Below are 20510 nucleotides of genomic sequence, written 5' to 3' on the forward strand. Positions count from 1 at the left end.
CTTTCATTTAATTGCACCACTGAAATAATATTCATTACAAATCTTAAACCAAAAAGGAAAAAAAAAAAACTAAAAACAATGGAAAAATAATTATTGTCATCCATCAGTTTAATTTTAGTTTGAACATTTTGATACTGTACACCTAGGTATATATTCCCAACATGTACTTTTTGGAGTGTAATAAAAGAAAAGAAGATTATAGAATTTTTATTTTCATATATCTTTAAAAGTTAACTCTTTTTCCCCAGCACATGGAGCAGGTAGCAGTGTAGAAGTCCTTGACCTCACTCATGCTGCTATGGTAAGTTTATTTATTTGGGTTATCTCTCTTTGTATGTAGAAATTCTGTTCTATTGAATTAGTCAAGTACTTTGTAGAAGCAAGTGATATTATTTTTTATCAACATGGTAATTAATCTTGATTTAAGAAAAAGATTTTATTATTAACATTAGGTTAAAAGCATAGGACTAACATTTCACTTTTATTGATTTTATATGGCTGTATCACCTAAAGTGTACTCAGGATCATAAGAGTTAATTTAATGTAATTGAGGCTTTGGAATTGACAATAACTTTGATAAACTTTCTTTTTCAAATATACACTGTAGGTTAAGAATATGAAAATATAATATATTTATTGTAAAAAAGCATAAATATTTCAATAATCAATGGCTATTAATGATTCATTAATCATTATACATCAAATAAATTTTGTGCAATCAAGATTAATTATTAATCACTGTGCGTAAGCATTTGTCAAGAAATGCACGATTGATTAAATTAATTGATGACTATAGAATAGTACATTATAGCTATTGTTCAAAGACATCCTGACAACTCTCTACAAAACTCATTCAGTTCTGTAATTATTTTATTTACTACAGAATATTAATATATATTGTGGCCTTAGTACTGTGTCTAGACATATTTGTTGCACTGAAGTTTCAACTGTCATTCATCAAAGAAATACTCAGACGTTTCTACTTAGTCGCGGAGTCAAGTATCTCTTTGGATTCACATCACTGTGTCATGTGACAGTGACCTAATTATATTATGTCATTCAGTGCAGCTGAATGCACAGTTTTTGGATATGCTTCTGAGAACTAGATGGAATTATTATTTAATCATTGACTGACATTATTAACGAAGAAAAGTCAGTTAATTGAACCATAGAGGTTCATGTAGTGGAGAAGATTTCTTAATGACATTCATTTCTAACTGTGTAATGTTCAATTTTAATGGATGTAATGGAATGTTCCAATCTAAATGCAGTGTTGAAAATAATATGTTTGTACTAAGAATTATTATGAGTAGCTCACTTTTTTTTATTGCCACTTTGCGTCTTGTGTATTATATTGTTTGTAATAATAGGAATGCATTGAAATCCTACTTTATAGAAAAAAGAGTTCACAGAGTGACAAAAAACTTTCTGTTTTTGTCCTAGCAGATTCTCATTATCAGTTATAAAAACAATCAGGGAAAAATTATACTTTGAAATATTAAAAATTTAAAACAAAAAGATAGTCATAAAAAGATTTGAGATGGATGGACCCTCATGTTTTTTTTTTTACAGAGTGCAATGATAAAATAAATTTGTTTTCAATTTCTATATAGAAATATTTTAATCAGCCCTGGATGGTATGTAGTGTGATCAGCACACTTTTGATTAATATTCAAAGTTTTTTGCAAGTGGAGGAAATATTTAATGCTCTAGCTTTTGCCAACTAATTATTGCCAAAACAAGAAATCATGTGCAACATATTGCCATTATCCCAAGAACACAGTTTACCAAACAGTGAAGTTATTTAGGGTTCCTGACATTTCAATGCCTTTGACCTAATCACTGTCCTTTTGCCAACTAGCATTTACTGTAAAATCACATATTTTCATGTGTGGGGGGGGGGGACAAATTTTCAAGGTTTGAGGTAAAATAATTGATTTTGGGGACTTGTTTTCATGGTTGAAGAATGGTAATGCAAATGAAAATTTTAAATTTCATGGTGGCCATTATATTAATTGGTGGGTTTCCCTATAGGCCTCAAAAACAACAAACATTAACCCCCAATGAAAATAAGTAATTTCACAGTAACTGTATAAGTCTATGGGATATTTATTTAATATCTATCTATTTAATATATGTCAACTTTATTATCAAGAAAATCATTGCTTTTGGTTATGACCTCATGTCCTCTACAAAGTCAGTAGTATATTATTTAAGTTAATTTAACAGAGAGCATCTAGTCTACTACATAGTGTACTTCTCCATTCAAGCTATATTTGGTTATCATGAGAACATGAGCCAAGAAGCAGTACAATGAACTGCCTTTATGGAAAATCAGTCTGCTTGCAGTGCATTGTGGGTACAGAGGTTACAGCAAAATATTTGCAGCACAGTTTGAATTTTCTCTTTGCCCAGACATTGCTTTGAGAGCATGCATTGCAAATGGTGCTTAGACACACTCACTATTATCTGTTTATTAACCGTGACCTTCAGAAGCCAGGATATAGGGCTAAACATGTTAAAAGTTCGAGACAGAATAATCTTCATTTATTTTTGGGATCAAGTCAGCTTAGATAAGTAGTCTATAGGTACAAAGGCAGACACAATGTAGTATTAAAACAACAATAATTTAAGTTTATTTTTAGGGATGGGGATTGGGAGTTATCCATGTCCATTGAAATTATAGGTCGATCTGATTAAGAGTGTGGATTGGATTGCATTTGGGGTCACAGGGTCAAAGAGCATGACTTTTATATAGCAGAGACCAGAGTGCATATTGGAAATGCTAGTATAGGATAAAAACCCAATTCCAGTTTTGAACAGTTACATGTATTTACATAAACATTCACATTTATTTTTTTTTCAACTGTGCATTATTTTGTCAAAGGTCAAGGCTTCACCCAATATGAAACAATTTCATTTGCTTTTTTACAGGTTTCGCTCCACCTGCTAAAGCTTTCTAATGATTGAAATTTATTTTATTTATTCTTTGAGTGTAATAACTCTTGATTTCTGTAACATGTGGAAAACATCCGGGATTTTAATACACTTTGAATAAATTAACCAAGTTTTTGTAGGCAGCTGTTGTTTTGTCCTGAAGAAACCTAGGGCATCCACTGATTGTCAGCAAGATGCGAAAATGTTTATTTCTCAGATGGGAAATTATTCCATCTTTCCTGTAAAATGCCAGTACAGTCAGTGTGTTATTTCCCTGCTGGGTCCAATCTAATGTTTTATTCACATGCTCTCCAACTGCACTGTAAATTATTGATATGCACCTAATAAGCTTATGATCTCAGGGAAAATGGTCAATTATAAAGAGCTAGATTGTACAATTATTCAGTACATTGTGCTTTGTAATACAAAAAAAAAAATTAAATGATATGGTACAGAAAATTGTTAAGTGCTGCTTTGCACTTCCATACACCTTGCATTTAATCTTTGCACTATAAATCTAATAAGAGAAAATCAGAAAGAGATTAATTTATGGGTAGTACATGTAAACAATAATCTTCCCCTGAACATGTTGAATAAAATAATTTGTACAGGTATTTAAGCACTTTTTAGCTCACCTGAGCCGAAGGCTCAAGTGAGCTTTTCTGATCACATTTTGTCCGGCGTCCGTCTGTCTGTCTGTCCGTCTGTCTGTCTGTAAACTTTTCACATTTTCGACTTCTTCTCAAGAACCCCTGGGCCAATTTCAACCAAACTTGCCACAAAGCATCCTTGGGTGAAGGGGATTCAAGTTTGTTCAAATGAAGGGCCACGCCCTCATTCAAGGGGAGATAATACTGGGAATTAATGAAAATTTGGTGGTATGCTTTAAAAATCTTCTTCTCAAGAACCACTGTGCCAGGAAAGATGAAACTTATGGGGAAACATCCTCAGGTAGTGTAAACAATTTTTTCAAATCATGACCCCCAGGGGAAGGGCGGGGCCAAAATGGCCGACCAAAGTGTTACGTGGAGATATATAGAAAAATACTCTAAAAAATTCTTCTTCTCTAGAATGACAAAGCCATAATTCATCATATTTATATGGAAGCATCCTCAGATAGTGTAGATTCAAGTTTATTCAAATCATGACCCCCGGGGGTAGGGCGGGGCCACAATGGCCGACCAAAGTGTTACATAGAAATATATAGGAAAATTCTTTAAAAATCTTCTTCTCAAGAATAGCTAAGCCATAATTGATCATATTTATATGGAAGCATCCTCAGGTTGTGTAGATTCAAGTTTGTTCAAATCATGACCCCCGGGGGTAGGGCGGGGCCACAATGGCCGACCAAAGTGTTACATAGAAATATATAGGAAAATTCTTTAAAAATCTTCTTCTCAAGAATAGCCTAGCAATAATTGATCATATTTATATGGAAGCATCCTCAGGTAGTGTAGATTCAAGTCTGTTCAAATCATGACCCCCGGGGGTAGGACGGGGCCACAATGGCCGACCAAAGTGTTACATAGAAATATATAGGAAAATTCTTTAAAAATCTTCTTCTCTCTCTCAGCCAAGCCATAATTGATCATATTTATATGGAAGCATCCTCAGGTAGTGTAGATTCAAGTTTGTTCAAATCATAACCCCCGGGGGTAGGGCGGGATCACAATGGCCGACCAAAGTTTTAAATAGAAAAATATAGGAAAATCCTTAAAAAATCTTCTTCTCAAGAATAGCCTAGCCATAATTGATCATATTAATGTGGAAGCATCCTCAGGTAGTGTAAATTCAAGTTTGTTCAAATCATGACCCTGGGGGGTAGGGCGGGGCCAAAATGGCCGACCAAATGTTTACATAGAAATATATAGGAAATTAAATTCTTTAAAAATCTTCTTCTCATGAACAGCCAAGCCATAATTGATCATATTTATAGGGAAGCATCCTCAGGTAGTGTAAATTCAAGTTTGTTCAAATCATGACCCTGGGGGTAAGGGCGAAACGATTACACGTGTAAACGGCGACGTTTCGATTATATGCTCTAAACGTTTACAGTTTGAGTAAACGTTTACACGAAGGTCATTATCAATGTCTATCAGAAATAAAGTTTAACACAAAAAAAATTGTTTTATTTCATAATTTACAAAAGAAACACCGTCTTTGGCCATTTGTTAAGCAACAATCTAAAGAGAAACATATTGAATGAAAATATCTAAAACCCGATACGGGCTAACATAATTAATTCCGATTTCCGAGTTGCTAATACTAGCGATGTTTTACGACACTTGAAATATAAAACTTGATATATTCTGATTAAATGAATATAATACATTTTTCACAAGTCTTTGAAAAGTTTCAATACATTCAGCAGGTCCTGTTTTACTTTTTTCGAGATTAAAAGATCCATCTTTACAATTATTTTTTCTACGTCCGGTAACCAAATAAACCAAGCAGTTGGGTAAGGTCGTAAGTGAATGAATTTAATGCGCCTCAAATTCTTACGGTTAAATCACAATGACCAACAATAAATTTGTAATAACAGCTCATACTTATATTAAAGTGAAAGAATTGATTATTAAATTCGAGTTTCATGAATGAGTAGCCATATAAATCCAACATAGAATATTTCCCGTTTAAACGGTACCGTTTCGTTTACTGCTATCCGTTTAAACGTTTACAAAATTCAGTAAACGTTTCACCCTTACCTGGGGGGTAGGGCGGGGCCACAATGGCCGACCAAAGGTGCTCAGGTGAGCGATGTGGCCCATGGGCCTCTTGTTATTTGTTTGTACTGGGGTACTCTTTTAACATTCATTTGGTCTGAACCAATAAATTTCATGTGACAAATGTCATAAAATATTAATTGCATTGTTAATGATAAGAGTACATTAATATTGACAAAAGTAATTGGAATTTCAATCTTATCTTTAAAATATTTAATTGTGTAAGAACCTAATTATAATTAACAGACAGACAGACAGGATTGAGGACTGATATTGATGAATACTGTGGAATCGTCAATGTTTGCGGGGCATCAATGTTCATGCATGGTTTTCATGGGTGACCCCTACCCATGAAATAACATCTTGGCAAATGCTTATTTTGCAAACATATTAATCATTGAATCTGCCCTATAAACAAGTAACCAACAAAATTAAGTCCCCACAAAAGTAAAGTTTTGCATGGCTAGTGACATTAATTGATCCCCACGAAATAAATGATTCCATAGTACTGACCATTTAGTACATGTACTGTGCAATTATATGTACTGGTATGGTGTGTCAAAACAGAATCTTGATGAGGTGGAATTTGTCTATAATTTACAAAATGCATGCATCTATATACATCTACATATGTATATTAATGAAATAAATCCAATTATAAATGTGTGTCCAGATAAAAGGATTATTAGTAACTAAAGAACTACATGTTTGTATAAATATCTCCTTTCTGTAAGACAGATATTTGAAGTAATTAAAGCGTACTTAGTCATATTACACTAATTTACCGATAATTTGATAAAATAGTTCAGGAAAGTTACTTCTGAAGTAATGAGAACTAATGACATCTAGTAAGATTAAAGGTGATTATTGGCATATTTTTGTAACTTTCCCCAAAAATTGGGTTAAGTAAATGAATTCCCTCCAAATATTGATGCTGTAAATTAAATAATTAAGTATTTTGTTTAATCCTATACATGGACATGTATTCTATAGTTATTCTTTGATATCTATCTCTCTCTCTACAGATAAACTTTCAATTTAATATTTATAATGAATTAAAGGTAGACAATTAAGATATTGATTATTACTTAATGAATTCCTTTATTTGTTGTAGAATGCTTTCGAGTTGCAATTTGATGATCCAGGCTGGATGAAGTTCATGTCTTCCTTGAAGCCTTTGGTAAATATGTTAAATTGTTAATCACTTAAATTATTCATGTTAGCTAGTCTCAAAGATTCTTTTTTTTGGTAGCAAACGAGTCAAACCTTTAACTGATAAGCACCTTGTTACATGTTGTTGCCAAGTAATCAAATACATTAGTATAGGGAAGTTAGTCTATTATTAATCTGTTTGTTTCTTGAAAACCTTTGTCATTTTCACAATTATTATTACCTTTGGTAAGTTTGGATAACATTTAAGATTTTGTGTTATAACAATAGTAAAGCATTTGAGTCATTTGGCCTAGAATGAAGCCCCTTGTACTTTGTAGAAGTAATAAATCTTCAATTCAGAGGGAAAATCCTGATTGCCTTAGTAAACCAGCTTTAAAACTTTATCATTTGTCACCTTCCAGGGTGTAGAAAGAAGAATACATCATGTTCAATGGGTTGCATCCTTTTACATAACAGTACATTTGCTTAAGTAGCTATAAAAAGAGATCAATTGATTGGCTCAGCCCACTGCAGTGAGTACTGTTGCTGTTATAGAGGTCATTCAGTGGATTATTCCAATATATGAGGGTTATGGAAATTGATGTATCCTTAAGATGAAATGGAATAGTCTTAAGTGGAATAGTCCAACAATAAACTTGTGGTAGACTAGTCTAAGATTTTGTTAAAAGGTAATTAAAGTTTCATTTGGAATATTCCAACATGCACTTTTCAGTACATGCGGTGTTATACAACTATACATCTTGATAGGAAAGTATTTTTAGAGAGAAATAATAAAAAAAAATTCAATTTTCTATTCTTGAATTATATGCAGTTTAATTTCTCTCTCCATTTTCAGTCCATTAGGTTTAAAGTACAAAGTCTAGCTAGTCAAACAGTCAAAGCTAATTGATGTTATTACTGATATATTCAATACAGTTAAACCTTGTTATCTCAGACTGGATGGGACAGAGAACATTTTTGAGATATCTGAGGATTTGGGATATTTAAAAGGATTTTATAGTTATAAGTGATCTTTAAAATTACCTTGACATTTCCACATGGAATTTGTAATACATGCATATACAGTATATCAGTACATGTATTAAAGTTCAACTGTACTTATAAAGTCTATACAGTTTGAACTTTGGTATCTAAAACACTGATGTCTTGTATACCATGGATATCATGTCAACATAGTTTGGAAGTCGGAATTTCTTGATGTACATATTTTACCCATTACATCTTGCATCCTTGGATATCTCGGAAGTTTTTTCACAGTCCTGTCATGTTTGAGATAACGAGATTTTGACTGTATGTACTTGCCTGTGCCCCTTGATGAAATTTTTTGACGGTTCTGTTTTGTCCAAAGATGAGAAAAAACACTAAACAAAATCCCCCCCCCCCTCTCAAAAAAAAATCTAATATTGAAAATCAGGATTACATGATTGGGACTACAAGTACTACTTAAGAGAGGCAAGATTATAACATAAGTTTGCATACAAAACAAAACTGCAAAAAACTTCTATAAATATAGAATTAATTTTTTAATTATGATGAGTTTGATTTAATCGGTGATCTGACTCTGTTTCTACATATGCATGTACTGTTATTTTGGCTCTTAAATTGTTATGATAATTGAATAGCAGATTTTTTTTGGCTTTATATGTATGGTGTTTTGTTTTTGAATGATACCACTAAGTTGGTAAACCTCAAGGTCGTTATTTCAATGTTCAACTTTATAATCTTGAGAGCGGTCTGGGCAATTCATTAGTCATTGTTTGATATCATCAATATCTCATTATCTGTTTACATTCAATGACATTTACACACCTTAGTAAAGAGTCTCTGAGTAAAATGCATATCAGACAGTCAATTCAACAAAACAGCCTCTAGCAAATTATGTAGCATATTGATCAACTGCATGTATAAATGAAAAGAAAAAAAAATAACGGACAGTACATGTAATTTATCTAAATAAAAAAATGTTTGTATCAGATTAAATGTAGACATCATGTAACATTCAAATTCTTAAAGTAAGCTTAGCATTTAGGAATAAATAAATGTGACAGTTTTGTTCATTATTAAACCATATGTTAGCAATTTATAAATTTGCACTTGGAATTCTATAGTGCTTTGCATGCAGGCAGTGAACTTTTATAAGCTTTATACCCGGACAATTTGCTGCATGTCCTATTTTGAAATAGCAATAAGAACAGTCGCTGGTCATATGAGTGCATCAGCTTAGGAGTATTTGTCCTCTAAATATGTACAGTACATGTACATGTTCTATAAAGTTTCACCAGAGTCAAAAGTTCAGACCACACAGTGTTCAAACGAAATCTGCAATTTCTTATGCTTGGTGCTGTAGCAACTTTTCTTTATGGAAAAAAAGTCCATAGAAATTTAAAAAAAAACTTTAATCATATGGAATTTATGATTGATATATTTTTATTTTACATATAGTGCATGAATCTATAGTTTATACAGTATTAAAAAGGCTAAAAGAAATACTTCAGTTTTTATAGTATATTCAATTATTAATATTTTTTATTAATTTTTATCCATTTAAAGAATGTTGGCTGGCTATAAAATTGATACTTTTTCAGGGAAATAAAAAAAATCAGAGATAAATTAATGGATTCTTGTACGTGTAATCTGATCTTGAGAGAATTGATTTTGCAATTTTTTTTTCTCCAAATTCAGGATGGCATTAACTTAATTTTATCATGCTCACTATAGAGTTACAGAAAATGACATTTTGCTCTTTGTATGTCACTAGGACTTCACCCAAATTGTCATTTTGTAGGACATTCCAGTGCAAATCGGTCAATTATTTCCTTTGTCGGGCAAAGTCAGGAGTGCATTAGGAAAAGTTCATTAGTGGGTAAATGGATTCATCCATTGTACATCCACCCTGCTCTACCCTGAGACCAAAATGGAATAGACAGGGAAGTTGTACTTTAAAACGATGAGACATGTACTGTAAGCTCGGGGTGTACTTTTCCTAAAGTGCTCTCTTTTGGACATACCGCAGATAAAGTACTCCTTTGTACTCTTCTGTCATTTAAAAATCAGGGTCATTTGTAAGAGGATTATGGGACTATTAAAGTCGTTGATTGTTAGAGTCATTTAACAGTACACGTTACTGTCATTTTAAAAGCTGTCTTATAATTTGCCTTTGCCATACGTGACACCATTATTACATCACTTGACCCACACTGCCGAAAAAGATTATATGCCTCTGTGGGTTAATAAATGCATAGGATATAAGTCAATCAAATTAGGGGACCCAAATTTAGCTCTAATTAGTAAATTATGTAGGAATATATCCATGAATATTAATATGTTTGTTAAATCAATGCACTTTATTGTCTTGATAACAATTTACTCTAGACAGATCTCATCCTTGGCATTTTAAAATAGAAGTTTTTTTTCTCTTTCTCAAGTAAATTGATTAGGAGAGATTTAGCTATAAAGTTCTGATGCATTTAATTATGGATTTCATTTGTATTCATTTTAATTAGGAACTTCTAATAATTTTAAAGCATTTTTTATTAATGTAAGGAAATCTTGCTTTGTGTTAAAGTGGTGATAATAGGTATTAAACCTTTGGGAACATTTTATTTTTCTTAACTTTAATATCTAAAAATATAAATGTTTGTTTGTATATATAAACTTTTATAAATAATAGAGAAAATGAACCACTTTCAAAAATATCTAAATTGATATACATGTAGATGATAAATGTTATGTTTGAAATGACATGATAATAGAAAGATGTATTGAAAAAAAGATTTATATATCATATACTGTAAAATTACATATTTTTGTGGGGTCAAATTTTTGTGGTTTGAGGAAAATCTCTTGACCAAACTTGCATGGATGGTACACTTTGTATTCTACTAGACTTGCTCCGGATGCTGAATCTGACCTGCATTTTCTGGGATGCTGAATCTGACCTACATCTTGCAGATGGTTCGTAGGGATTTGATTTCGTGGATCAAGAACTAATGAGTACTTATGTACTTAATATTTTACATTTTACCTCGAAAACAACAAAAATTAACACCCCACAAAAATGTGATTTCACAGTACATAATCTGTTTTTCAAACAAAGTGTCAACAGATTACAAACAGGAGTCATATATAATCATTGCTTTTTCATTAATTTTTTTTGATAGAATAACTTCAAGTATTCGAGTAATTTTGACAAATAACTCTCCACAGAAAATTGTCAGAAGTTATTTGCTAACGCAAAATATTCAGTCTTTAAAAAAAAAGAAGCATCAAATATTCAATATAGTTAAAGGATTTTAAGAAATTCTGCCAATATTGTTATGTGCTTCTAGATACACAGTGTGTCATTGATATGTTGAAGTACTAGCTGTCTTATTCAATTCAGCCAGGGAAGTCATAACTAGGTCCTATATCTGTATAGATGTATTTGTCTTATATTGTGCAACAAATCCCTATAATGGCATTATTATGTCAAACTTCTGTTTGGATCAATTAATTGATCATATGACAGGTCCAGAATAGCATATGTAAAGCATGGTTTGAGTGTAAAGAGATTGAGTCATTTGATACAAGTTATGTAATAAATCAGTTTAGCATCTATCTATAATTGTCTGTGTGGGCAGAGGTGTTTTTTTTTTCACACAAAATGACTTCAAATATAGAATCATATATTATATAATGGCTATTATATATAATACCGGGTAATATGAGCTAGTTTTGAAAAGTACATGTAATGTTAATACATGTAAATAGAAATACCCCACCCATTCAGTGTGAAAATATTTAAAATGTCTATAATTATCATGAAGATAGTTCTTAAAGTCTGAGGCAAATGCAATACTGAGTTGATCTCTTTCAGGCATTATGAAAGAGTTTCAAGAACAATTGGCATCACCTTCCTATGTCCATAGTTTTTATCTTGACCTTTGACACTGTGATCATAAAATTAATTTTTAAGGGAAGGGTGTTGGTTGGTACTAGAGTACTAAATTTAACGTTTGTCAAGAAAAGGGTTCATGAGATATCTCCTATGTAGAGTTATTTGACCTTCAACCATTGTGACCTTAATATCAATAGGGGTCATCTTTTCCTTAGGGGGTACTAGTGTGCCTGTCAATCAAAGGATTCTCAAGATATTGATTGGACAACACTTGGTCTATTGACTGAAAGCTGCAAACCAATTTGCCTTTATTAGCTAACTTGAGCCGAGAAAGCTCAAGTTCTGATCACATTTTGTCTAGCATCCATCTGTCTGTCTGTCTGTAAACTTTTCACATTCTCTACTTCTCAAGAATCCATGGGCCAATTTTAATCAAACTTGCCACAAGCACCCTTGGATGGAGGGGATTAAAGTTCAAGAACAGCAAAATAGTACATGTATTAGTACATGTAATATGATTATTACCTACCTACCTACCTATTCCTTGTTGCACCCGGAGGCACATAGGGCAAGGACTAGGGATTTCCATTCCTCTCTGTTCTTAGCTATCTTCTCTGCCTCTCCCCAGGTAAGATTTATATCTTTTAGCTCTTTCTCTACAGTTCGCCTCCACGTTGTTTTTGGTCGGCCTTTCCTCTTCATCTCTCTGACTACTTGAGCCTGCTTTCCTGCCTCGTACATGGTACGGACATTCCAGAAGCTGATCTTCAGTTTGGTTCTCGTGCTCAGTATACTCTTCATGCGACCAGCTTCCTGTTGGCTTTCGCTGGTTGCATTCATATGCGCAGATTGCTGCTGGTATTCTGATGCCTCGAGGAAGGATGAAATACTCCTAGTCCTCGTATCTGTAATCATGCAGTTTTCACGAGAAGGGGAGATTACCCCATTGCTCAACCTTCAACTTGGTGGACCAGGGATTTGTAATCGAGGTTGCCTTCCTCTAGAATGGTTGCCTGCCACAGCTCATGAAGCCATTCTCTCCAGGTTTTCTTAGATTTTCTGTCTGGATTTTCTTCCATAGCCTTTGACTTTCCCAAGCCGTCCACAAGGCAGTGGAACTATTTAACCCATAGCTGGGAACTAGGTTTGCAGGTATCAGGGCATATCCAAACGCCATTGGGCCATGCATACCGTGCATTTAGGGGCCTAGTTTCCTCCAAGACAGGTACCCAATTTCCATCTGCTACCTCGAGGAATCTTAGGTCTTACATACCTGGCAGAGAAGACTTAATATACTCTTTAATGATTATTAAAGGACCCTCAAATCATTTAGATTCTAGTCTGTTCAGATCATGACACTTGGAGAATGGATGGGGCTACAACAAAGGATAAATTTTTACATAGGAATATATAAGGGGGAAAATTCTGCTGATGAAAAATGGCAAGGTTTTATTGACTCAGGTGAGCAATTTGTCCCATGAGTCTCTTGTTTCAAAGAAGGACAAAAAAAAATCGTATTATCAAATAGCGTAGATATATAGTCAAGAAATGATCTATTCACCTTAGCACAGCTAAATGTTAAGCTGTATTTTTTTCAGGGCCTGAATATTTTGGCCAACACCTGCAATGAGAAGACCATGGATTGGTACACTAAATTTACTGACCATGTGGCATCAGAGGCACTGGCCAATGAGGACACAGTGGCTGTGGTTAATAGAAGGTAAGATTTAATGTATGAATAAGACAGCAATTATAAAAAATGATTATTTTTTTGTTGAATATTTATTTATTTCTTTGCCATTTGTAGATGCCTGTGTGAGTTAGCCAGACAAATTGGATTCACTGAGAAAGCATTGGATGGATTTCTACTGGATAGGATTCTTGGCCTTTATAGGCAGGTGGTAAGGACATTTTCATTCATGTTAACAGGTCTGGTACTTTCAGCAATGAAAAAGCATAATATGAATCTATGAGGATGGGGATGTGATCGGGTAGTAACTCATTTTTGATGTCACCTAAGGAAGGGGGTCTAGTCAAATTTATTATACTTCTGTTATAATTTGTTTCCTATATAAAGTTCAGAAGGCAAAATAACTATCTTTTATAGTTCACGCATAGCAAAGCTATTCCCCGGGGTATAGTTTGTGTTATTATCCTTTGCCTTATCATAAGTCATCTTCTGAAAGTTTAGACTTATTTTCCAAAACCAGAATGAAAATAAACTTGATAATGCACCTCTTGGTAAAAGTGATTCAACTGTCTAGATGAATGCACTTGTCTCTGGAAGAAAAATTATTTCTTGTCTTATGGGATTTTTGTGTATTTTTGTATTTCTACTTACACTAAAAAGGTAGACTTTGATAATTATTGTAAATAATCTTTCACATTTCAAGCATTGTAATTGTTGAAGAATGACAATTGTCTTAATCTCTAGTTAATGTTCACTAAGATAATTATAAATACTGGTACATGTATTTTGCAGTCATCAGAGGAATCGGCCAAAGCTAAAGTGCACCGAGCCAAGTCCTTTGTACATCATCAGATTCCTATGCCAAACATGTTCTCTGTGGTGATGAAGGAAAAGATGTCGGGTAAGGCATACAGTAATTGTTTAACATGGACCAGTTTTGAAATGTTTCAAATTACAGTAAAACTTGTCTTAAATGGATGTTGTTTACATGTATTTCAAATTCTTGCTAATATGAAACTAAAATGGAAATTTTAGTCCCTTTCAGATACTAGTAATTTATAGTTTGGCTAATGTGGAATGTTGTCTAATCCAGTCAATTTTGGTTTTTGAATTAGACAAATTTTTACTGAATTATAGACACCTCATTCTATTGTAAAAGGAAATCTATTCTGTTAACTTTACAGGGCCTTCATGTTTGATTGTTCCAAAAGCACTTACATTCTAGGTTCCTTTCTTCATTATATCATTGAAGAAATTGACATGTCATAGTTATACTAAAAGATAATCAGAATTTTTTAAAAGAAGATTTTCTTAGAGCAGTATTTTGAAATTTATCCACATTTTTTACAGGATCCAGTCAGATTTTCTCCCAGGGAACCGGGGACATCCTAATGGACTGCTGTAGTGACTACTGGAATGGAGAAGATGTCTGTCCCCTCACTGAAAATGACAGGTAGATCCAGAAATCTACATGATGCATGTTGATTTACTGAAGAAACAAAAAAAAATGTGTATTGCCTCAGGAAGTTGTAACTTACAACACATTATTTTACAGGAAAAAGATGTTGGATTTCTATCACAGATCCAGCATGGCTGCCTATTGCACAGCCTTTAGTTATCGACCTTTGACCCAGTATATTTCACCACAACTCTGTGAGAACTTCATACAGCTACCTCAGTATTGGTCCAGCATGATTGAACGGACTTCTGTCTCAGTGTAAAGCTTCTCTTTGACTTTGATCAGCTTATGTTTCTATGAAGAAGTCAACTTTGTCATATCTCATAATAAAATTAAAATGAATCTGTGATTTTCTTTTTAATGAAAAAGACTAACTTTTCATTAAATAAATGCTTAGGGTTGAAAGAAGTGCAGTTTATAACAGTTTAAAAATTCCATGGTTTTAAGATTTTAGGTTTGGAAAGAAAATCACTTAAATTTTTTTTACCAGGCTAATATGCTTACAATGTTTGGCTTTACAGGAGCTCAGATGCTGACATGCAGTTTGACACCCAGTTATGGAAGGATTCTCGGGCCTTCAGTATGGACTCGCTGTTTGACAACACCAGTACCTCCTCAGTGGAAGACACCATTGGCTGCTGTCAGGCCCAGAGTAATCAAGTGTTTATTGGGATGGTCACAATGCAATACCAGGCTAGGCAGGTAGGTAGTATAATTAATAAATGGAGCACAAATCACAATTTTGAAATTGCATTTTTTTAGCGTCAGGTTCTGCTTCTTGTGTATTGAAATTACTTTGACACAAAATATTTCACCTGAGAAATTCTAAGTGCATCAGTCTTTGTTACTTTATTTTAATCCCTTTTGCAGGATTTTGTTCAGCTCATCGACAAATTAGAAATTGCCTGCATAAGATTTGTGCATTTTTCCCAAGAAAATGAAGTCAGAAGCAGAGTAAGTAAGAGTTAACTCCCTTTTAAATAAGGTATTTATCCTTATTTAACAAGTTTTTCAAATGATTTTTAAATTTTTTTCCAGGTATTTTCAGAGAAGATGGGATTGGAGGCAGGCTGGAACTGCCACATTTCCCTGCGGTCAGATTTGGGTATGGGGACGGCCCCTACCAGTGCTTCAGTCTCGCAGGTCGAGCTAAGCAATCGGTACTCTAGTCGCCACTCTTCTGACACAGCTGCTAAAGAAACCAACGCCTGCGCCAGACTTTTCCAGTCGCAGGAATCCATCAGATCTAGAAGCTACAGTGCACCTAGTATCGTCAATTTAGACTCCTCGCAAGTCCGATTTCAGATGTCTGATAATGGCACCAGCAAGCCCCGACAGCGGTTTCTAAGTGAACATCAGTGTGAACCTATGATTCCGACAGACAGTCAGAATCAGGGAAGTCCGGAGATTTTCGAAAGTGAAACCACTCCATTGAACTATGAAAGAGAAGGAGAAGAGATTATTTTAAAGTCTTATGAGTGGACCAATCAGACATCAGATAACATGGGGAGTGGGAGTAGGAATGCCTCTAGTTATCTGACTGAGGATAGCTTGACTGGTGCACTAGACAATAGGGTAAATATTTTTAATAGCAGTTTTCTGACTCATGGATTTACAAATACCAATGCTATTAGGTAATTTTGTGTAATGAAAAAAACCAAAAGATTTTTTTCATGATTTTATCCTGTTGTAGGCTAGACTGCCCAAAGGAATAGAGAATATAAGACCACACTTGGAGAGTGTGGACAATGTACCTCTGTTAGTGAATCTCTTTACAGACTGTACACCTGAGAGTAAGTAACTGCAACATTGTAAATCATATTCCAACTGTGCCTCTTTGTTAGAAATCTCATCGAGAATGCTTCATTTTTTGTTGCAAATGTTCAGTATTTTTTTATGAAAAGGAAATGTTTTCCATTATGAAAAAATATCTGAGTTTTGAAATCTGTACCATAATATGTTTATGTACATATAAAATAAGGGTGTCTACATTGCTTCATTTTACTTAGTTAATACATGTATTTCATTGCACTATGTTGTGAAAATTTGACTTCATTATGAAAAGGAATTCACTATATTAAGATTCACTATAACTTGGCTGTACTGTACCATTAATCTTTCAGCCACACGTGAGATGATGGAGATCATGCAGGAACATGGAGAGGTTGTGATATGCACAGGAAGTAATCTCAACATAGAAAATGTCGACCTCTTTCTACAAGGAGACTGTAGGTAGGTATTGTTGGTGCAACTTAAAATGACTTCACATGCATTTGGAAGAGTAATTACTAATTTATGAAAAGAGTCAAGCAGAAGAAATAAACTCTTCCAAATGAATAACAATGCATTTTGTCAAACTGCTGTAAAACAACTTTCAGAAAAATCCATGAGATTAACAGCATTTTATTCTCTGTGTGTTTTAACCAAATATGTAGGGTTTCAAAATTTGCTTGACAATATTTATTAAAATTTATTTAATTTTCAATATATTTACTTTGTCCAGTTTGGCAGTCGAGCCCTTGTACCCAGTGGTGTGTGCTAAGAATGCCTCCCTGATGAACCAGAGTGGGGATAACTCCCTCACCCCCATGGCTATAGCCGCCGACCTCATCAGCCTTCCTTGCCCCCTGGTTTATAAGTTCAGAGACAATGTTGGAGTTATCCAGCTCATTACAGAGGTAGGAAATATATTTCTCTTTGTGGTTTTAGCTCGTCTGAGCCAAAGGCTCAAGTAACTTTTTCTGATTGAAATTTATTGCAGTTAGTCAAAGAAATGTGCAAACATTCTTTAATACTAAGTGTTAATTCAAGTATTAAAGTTTGTTCAAAACATAGACCCCTCTCCTTTAAGGGTAGGTTGGGACAACTTATGAATTTAAAATTTAGTCGACTGATGTCTGCTTTTTTCCTAGCCACAGTGCTCAGGTGAGTGTTGTAGCCCATGGGCCTCTTGTTCCTTCTGAACACTTATTGTATACAGGATTATTTTTGCCCAGTTGTGTTTTTACCCTTTCATACATGTAAACTTGTTCCATTTTAAAATCGCACAGACAAATTTTTGTTCCATTGACAATGCTGTTTTCTAAAATACACCGTTTTAAATTCACCTACTTGTTGGTTAGGAAAAAGGGTGAAAATTTACAGTTCCCTGAGAGAGGTAAAACAAGGTAAAACACTTGCAATTTTATGTTCATTGAGAAACTAAAAATGTAAAAGAACAAAAAAAAATTCTTAAATTTTCAAAATTCAAGTGAAAGATTAATATTTTTAACTTAGAAAAAACTCAATGAAAATGTTGAATAAACTGCAAATGATCCTTACAAAGCACTTCATAACACTTCACCATGTTGAGAGATTTTTATTTTCAGGCTCGGACGTTTCTTTTGTCACTGAAGAACACCTTTTACCTGATGTTGTGTTACCACCTGTCCGTGACCCTGATACAGGTGTTGGCCTCCCTCCTCCTCCTGCCCCCTGTTCTTGCCCCCCAGCACCTGCTGTGGCTGCTCATTTTTATCATCCCCCTCCTTAGTCTCAGTATGATGGGGAATGCAGTGGATTTCAGAATTATGAACAATGCCACTGTCAAGTATCCAAAGACTATAACTAAAGAGGTATTTTTTATCTTTATATGCTAAGTTATACCTCCAAGGTTTATTTTTTGAAGGTTCCATTTTTTAATGTACATGGTCAAGCAAAATTTTAGCTGTTCAAAGGAAAGTAATTTTATAGGTTATTCATTTAGAGGTATATTCAATGAATCAGTATGTTTACAAAAGAAAAATAAGTGAGATAATGGTATCCCAGGAAATACACAAGGCATTTGTTCCTTACAATCAATGATAATATTCAGCAGTAATTATGCTGTAAACTGTTTAAAGTAATATTATTTGTGCAAATGCTGTAAATATGCTAAGCACTACTTTTCGTTCCTATTCCAGATGATACTCCAGTTCCTCTGTTATTACTGTTTGAGATTCCTACCGGCCATTATTGTGTGTTTATTCTGCTACACATTTACCCTCCATTCATTTTGTGAGAATGTTCCCCCAAACTTTCCACATTCCTGTGCAATATTTAGTTTTGGGTGAGTAAAAAATTCTTCTCCTCAGAAATTTTGTATTTGGTAGCATTTTAAGGGGAATAACTCTTGTAAAGAAAATACACTGTAATATTTTATCTTCCCTGTTTATTAATGTGCTGTGTATTTGAAATTTAAATAAGATTTAATTTGATATAATTTTTTATTTATTCAGTTTTATTTGAGTGATTTGGTTTTGTTTTCAGCCCTCAGAATAGTACTGTTACTTGGTATGAGAAGTACTCAGGAGGTCTTATAGTGGCTCAAAATATCCTACTCTTCTTATTGGTTTTATTCTTTGGTAAGTACTTGACATACTTGGCACTCAGTGTGTTAAATTTCAATTTTTAGCTCACCTCAACGAAGGGGAGCTTAAGTAATACCCTCGCCGTGTCAGTGTCGGTGTCGGCGTCGGCGTCCCAGGTTAAGGTTAAGGTTTTTGGAGCAGTTTTCTTTTTAAGTACTTCTATGTTCTATATTTATTAGACATGCATGGAAGATGCTTCTAGTGTGTTTCATTGTACCAGTCAAAGTTTCAGATGCTGCAATTTCATTTCAACAAAGGAATGACCATGTTAATGTTTTTGGAGCAGGTTAACATTTTTGTTGCAGTTTTTGGTGTAGGTCTCATTTCCAAGAAACTATAAGCCCTATGTTGACCAAACTTGCATGGATGATACATCTAAGGATGCACACTACCAGGCTTGCTTCAGATGCTGAATTTGACCTACATTTTCCGGTTGAGTGAACAGGTTAAAGTTTTTGGTGAAGGTCTCATTTCCAAGTAACTTAAGCCCTATGTTGACCAAACTTGCATGGATGATACATCTACTAGACTTGCTTCGGATGCTGAATTTGACCTACATTTTCCGGATGAGTGAACAGGTTAAAGTTTTTGGTGCAGGTTTCATTTCCAAGTTACAATGAGCCCTATAATGACTAAAATTGCATGGATGATACATCTTAGTATGCATACTACCAGACTTGCTTCGGATGCTGAATCTGACCTAAATTTTCTGGATGAGTGAACAGGTTAAAGCTTTTTATGCAGGTTTCATTTCCAAGTAACTATGGTCTTGCTCCGGATGCTGAATTCGACAGACATTTTCCAGATAATGGACCAGGTAAAAGTTATTGGTGCAGGTCTGTTACCAAGACACTATAAGGCTTATATAAACCAAACTTGCCCAAATGATGCATCAAGGGATGAAAACTCTCAAACTTTCTTCAGATGATGGATTTTAATCACATTTTCATGATGAAGAACTAGTTTGGAGTTATTATATAAGTCTATTCCAAAGTATCAGATCAAAATTGCATAAATTTTGCATTTTGGGATGTACACTTTTTGTTGGGTAATTGTGTGACTTTGCCTTACTTAAAGACAACATTCGTTGAGGTGAGCTCTGTAATCTCTGATTACCTATGTTTATTTATGTTTTGTACTAAAGTCCTGCAATTTTTCAACCAGTTAAGCTGGGCAACTCATTAACAGAGTTTAAAAAATCAGCAATGAGATGTACATGGAATGCAGTTATACTTGTCTAATACATGTGTTATGGATTGCATAA

General features: G+C 34.0%; 1 protein-coding gene across 2 annotated transcripts in view; it reads left to right on the forward strand.

The window, feature by feature from the left end:
* LOC134266802 (transmembrane protein 94-like) overlaps window positions 1–20510 on the forward strand; it is a 32000-nt gene that overhangs the window by 9693 nt on the left and 1797 nt on the right. For both annotated transcript variants that reach the window (XM_062749028.1, XM_062749029.1), the window contains exons 11-26: window positions 249–301; window positions 6775–6840; window positions 13308–13429; window positions 13517–13610; window positions 14192–14300; window positions 14750–14852; window positions 14955–15116; window positions 15380–15560; window positions 15729–15812; window positions 15897–16433; window positions 16552–16651; window positions 16982–17090; window positions 17362–17536; window positions 18227–18472; window positions 18800–18945; window positions 19146–19240. In XM_062749028.1, coding sequence (XP_062605012.1) covers window positions 249–301; window positions 6775–6840; window positions 13308–13429; window positions 13517–13610; window positions 14192–14300; window positions 14750–14852; window positions 14955–15116; window positions 15380–15560; window positions 15729–15812; window positions 15897–16433; window positions 16552–16651; window positions 16982–17090; window positions 17362–17536; window positions 18227–18472; window positions 18800–18945; window positions 19146–19240 — 2382 coding nt within the window. The remainder of the gene's footprint in view (window positions 1–248; window positions 302–6774; window positions 6841–13307; window positions 13430–13516; window positions 13611–14191; window positions 14301–14749; window positions 14853–14954; window positions 15117–15379; window positions 15561–15728; window positions 15813–15896; window positions 16434–16551; window positions 16652–16981; window positions 17091–17361; window positions 17537–18226; window positions 18473–18799; window positions 18946–19145; window positions 19241–20510) is intronic.

This window comes from Saccostrea cucullata, unplaced genomic scaffold (assembly GCF_032062105.1).
Source record: "Saccostrea cucullata isolate Sc308-1 unplaced genomic scaffold, CSIRO_AGI_Scuc_v1 ctg327, whole genome shotgun sequence".
Lineage (NCBI taxonomy): Eukaryota > Metazoa > Mollusca > Bivalvia > Ostreida > Ostreidae > Saccostrea > Saccostrea cuccullata.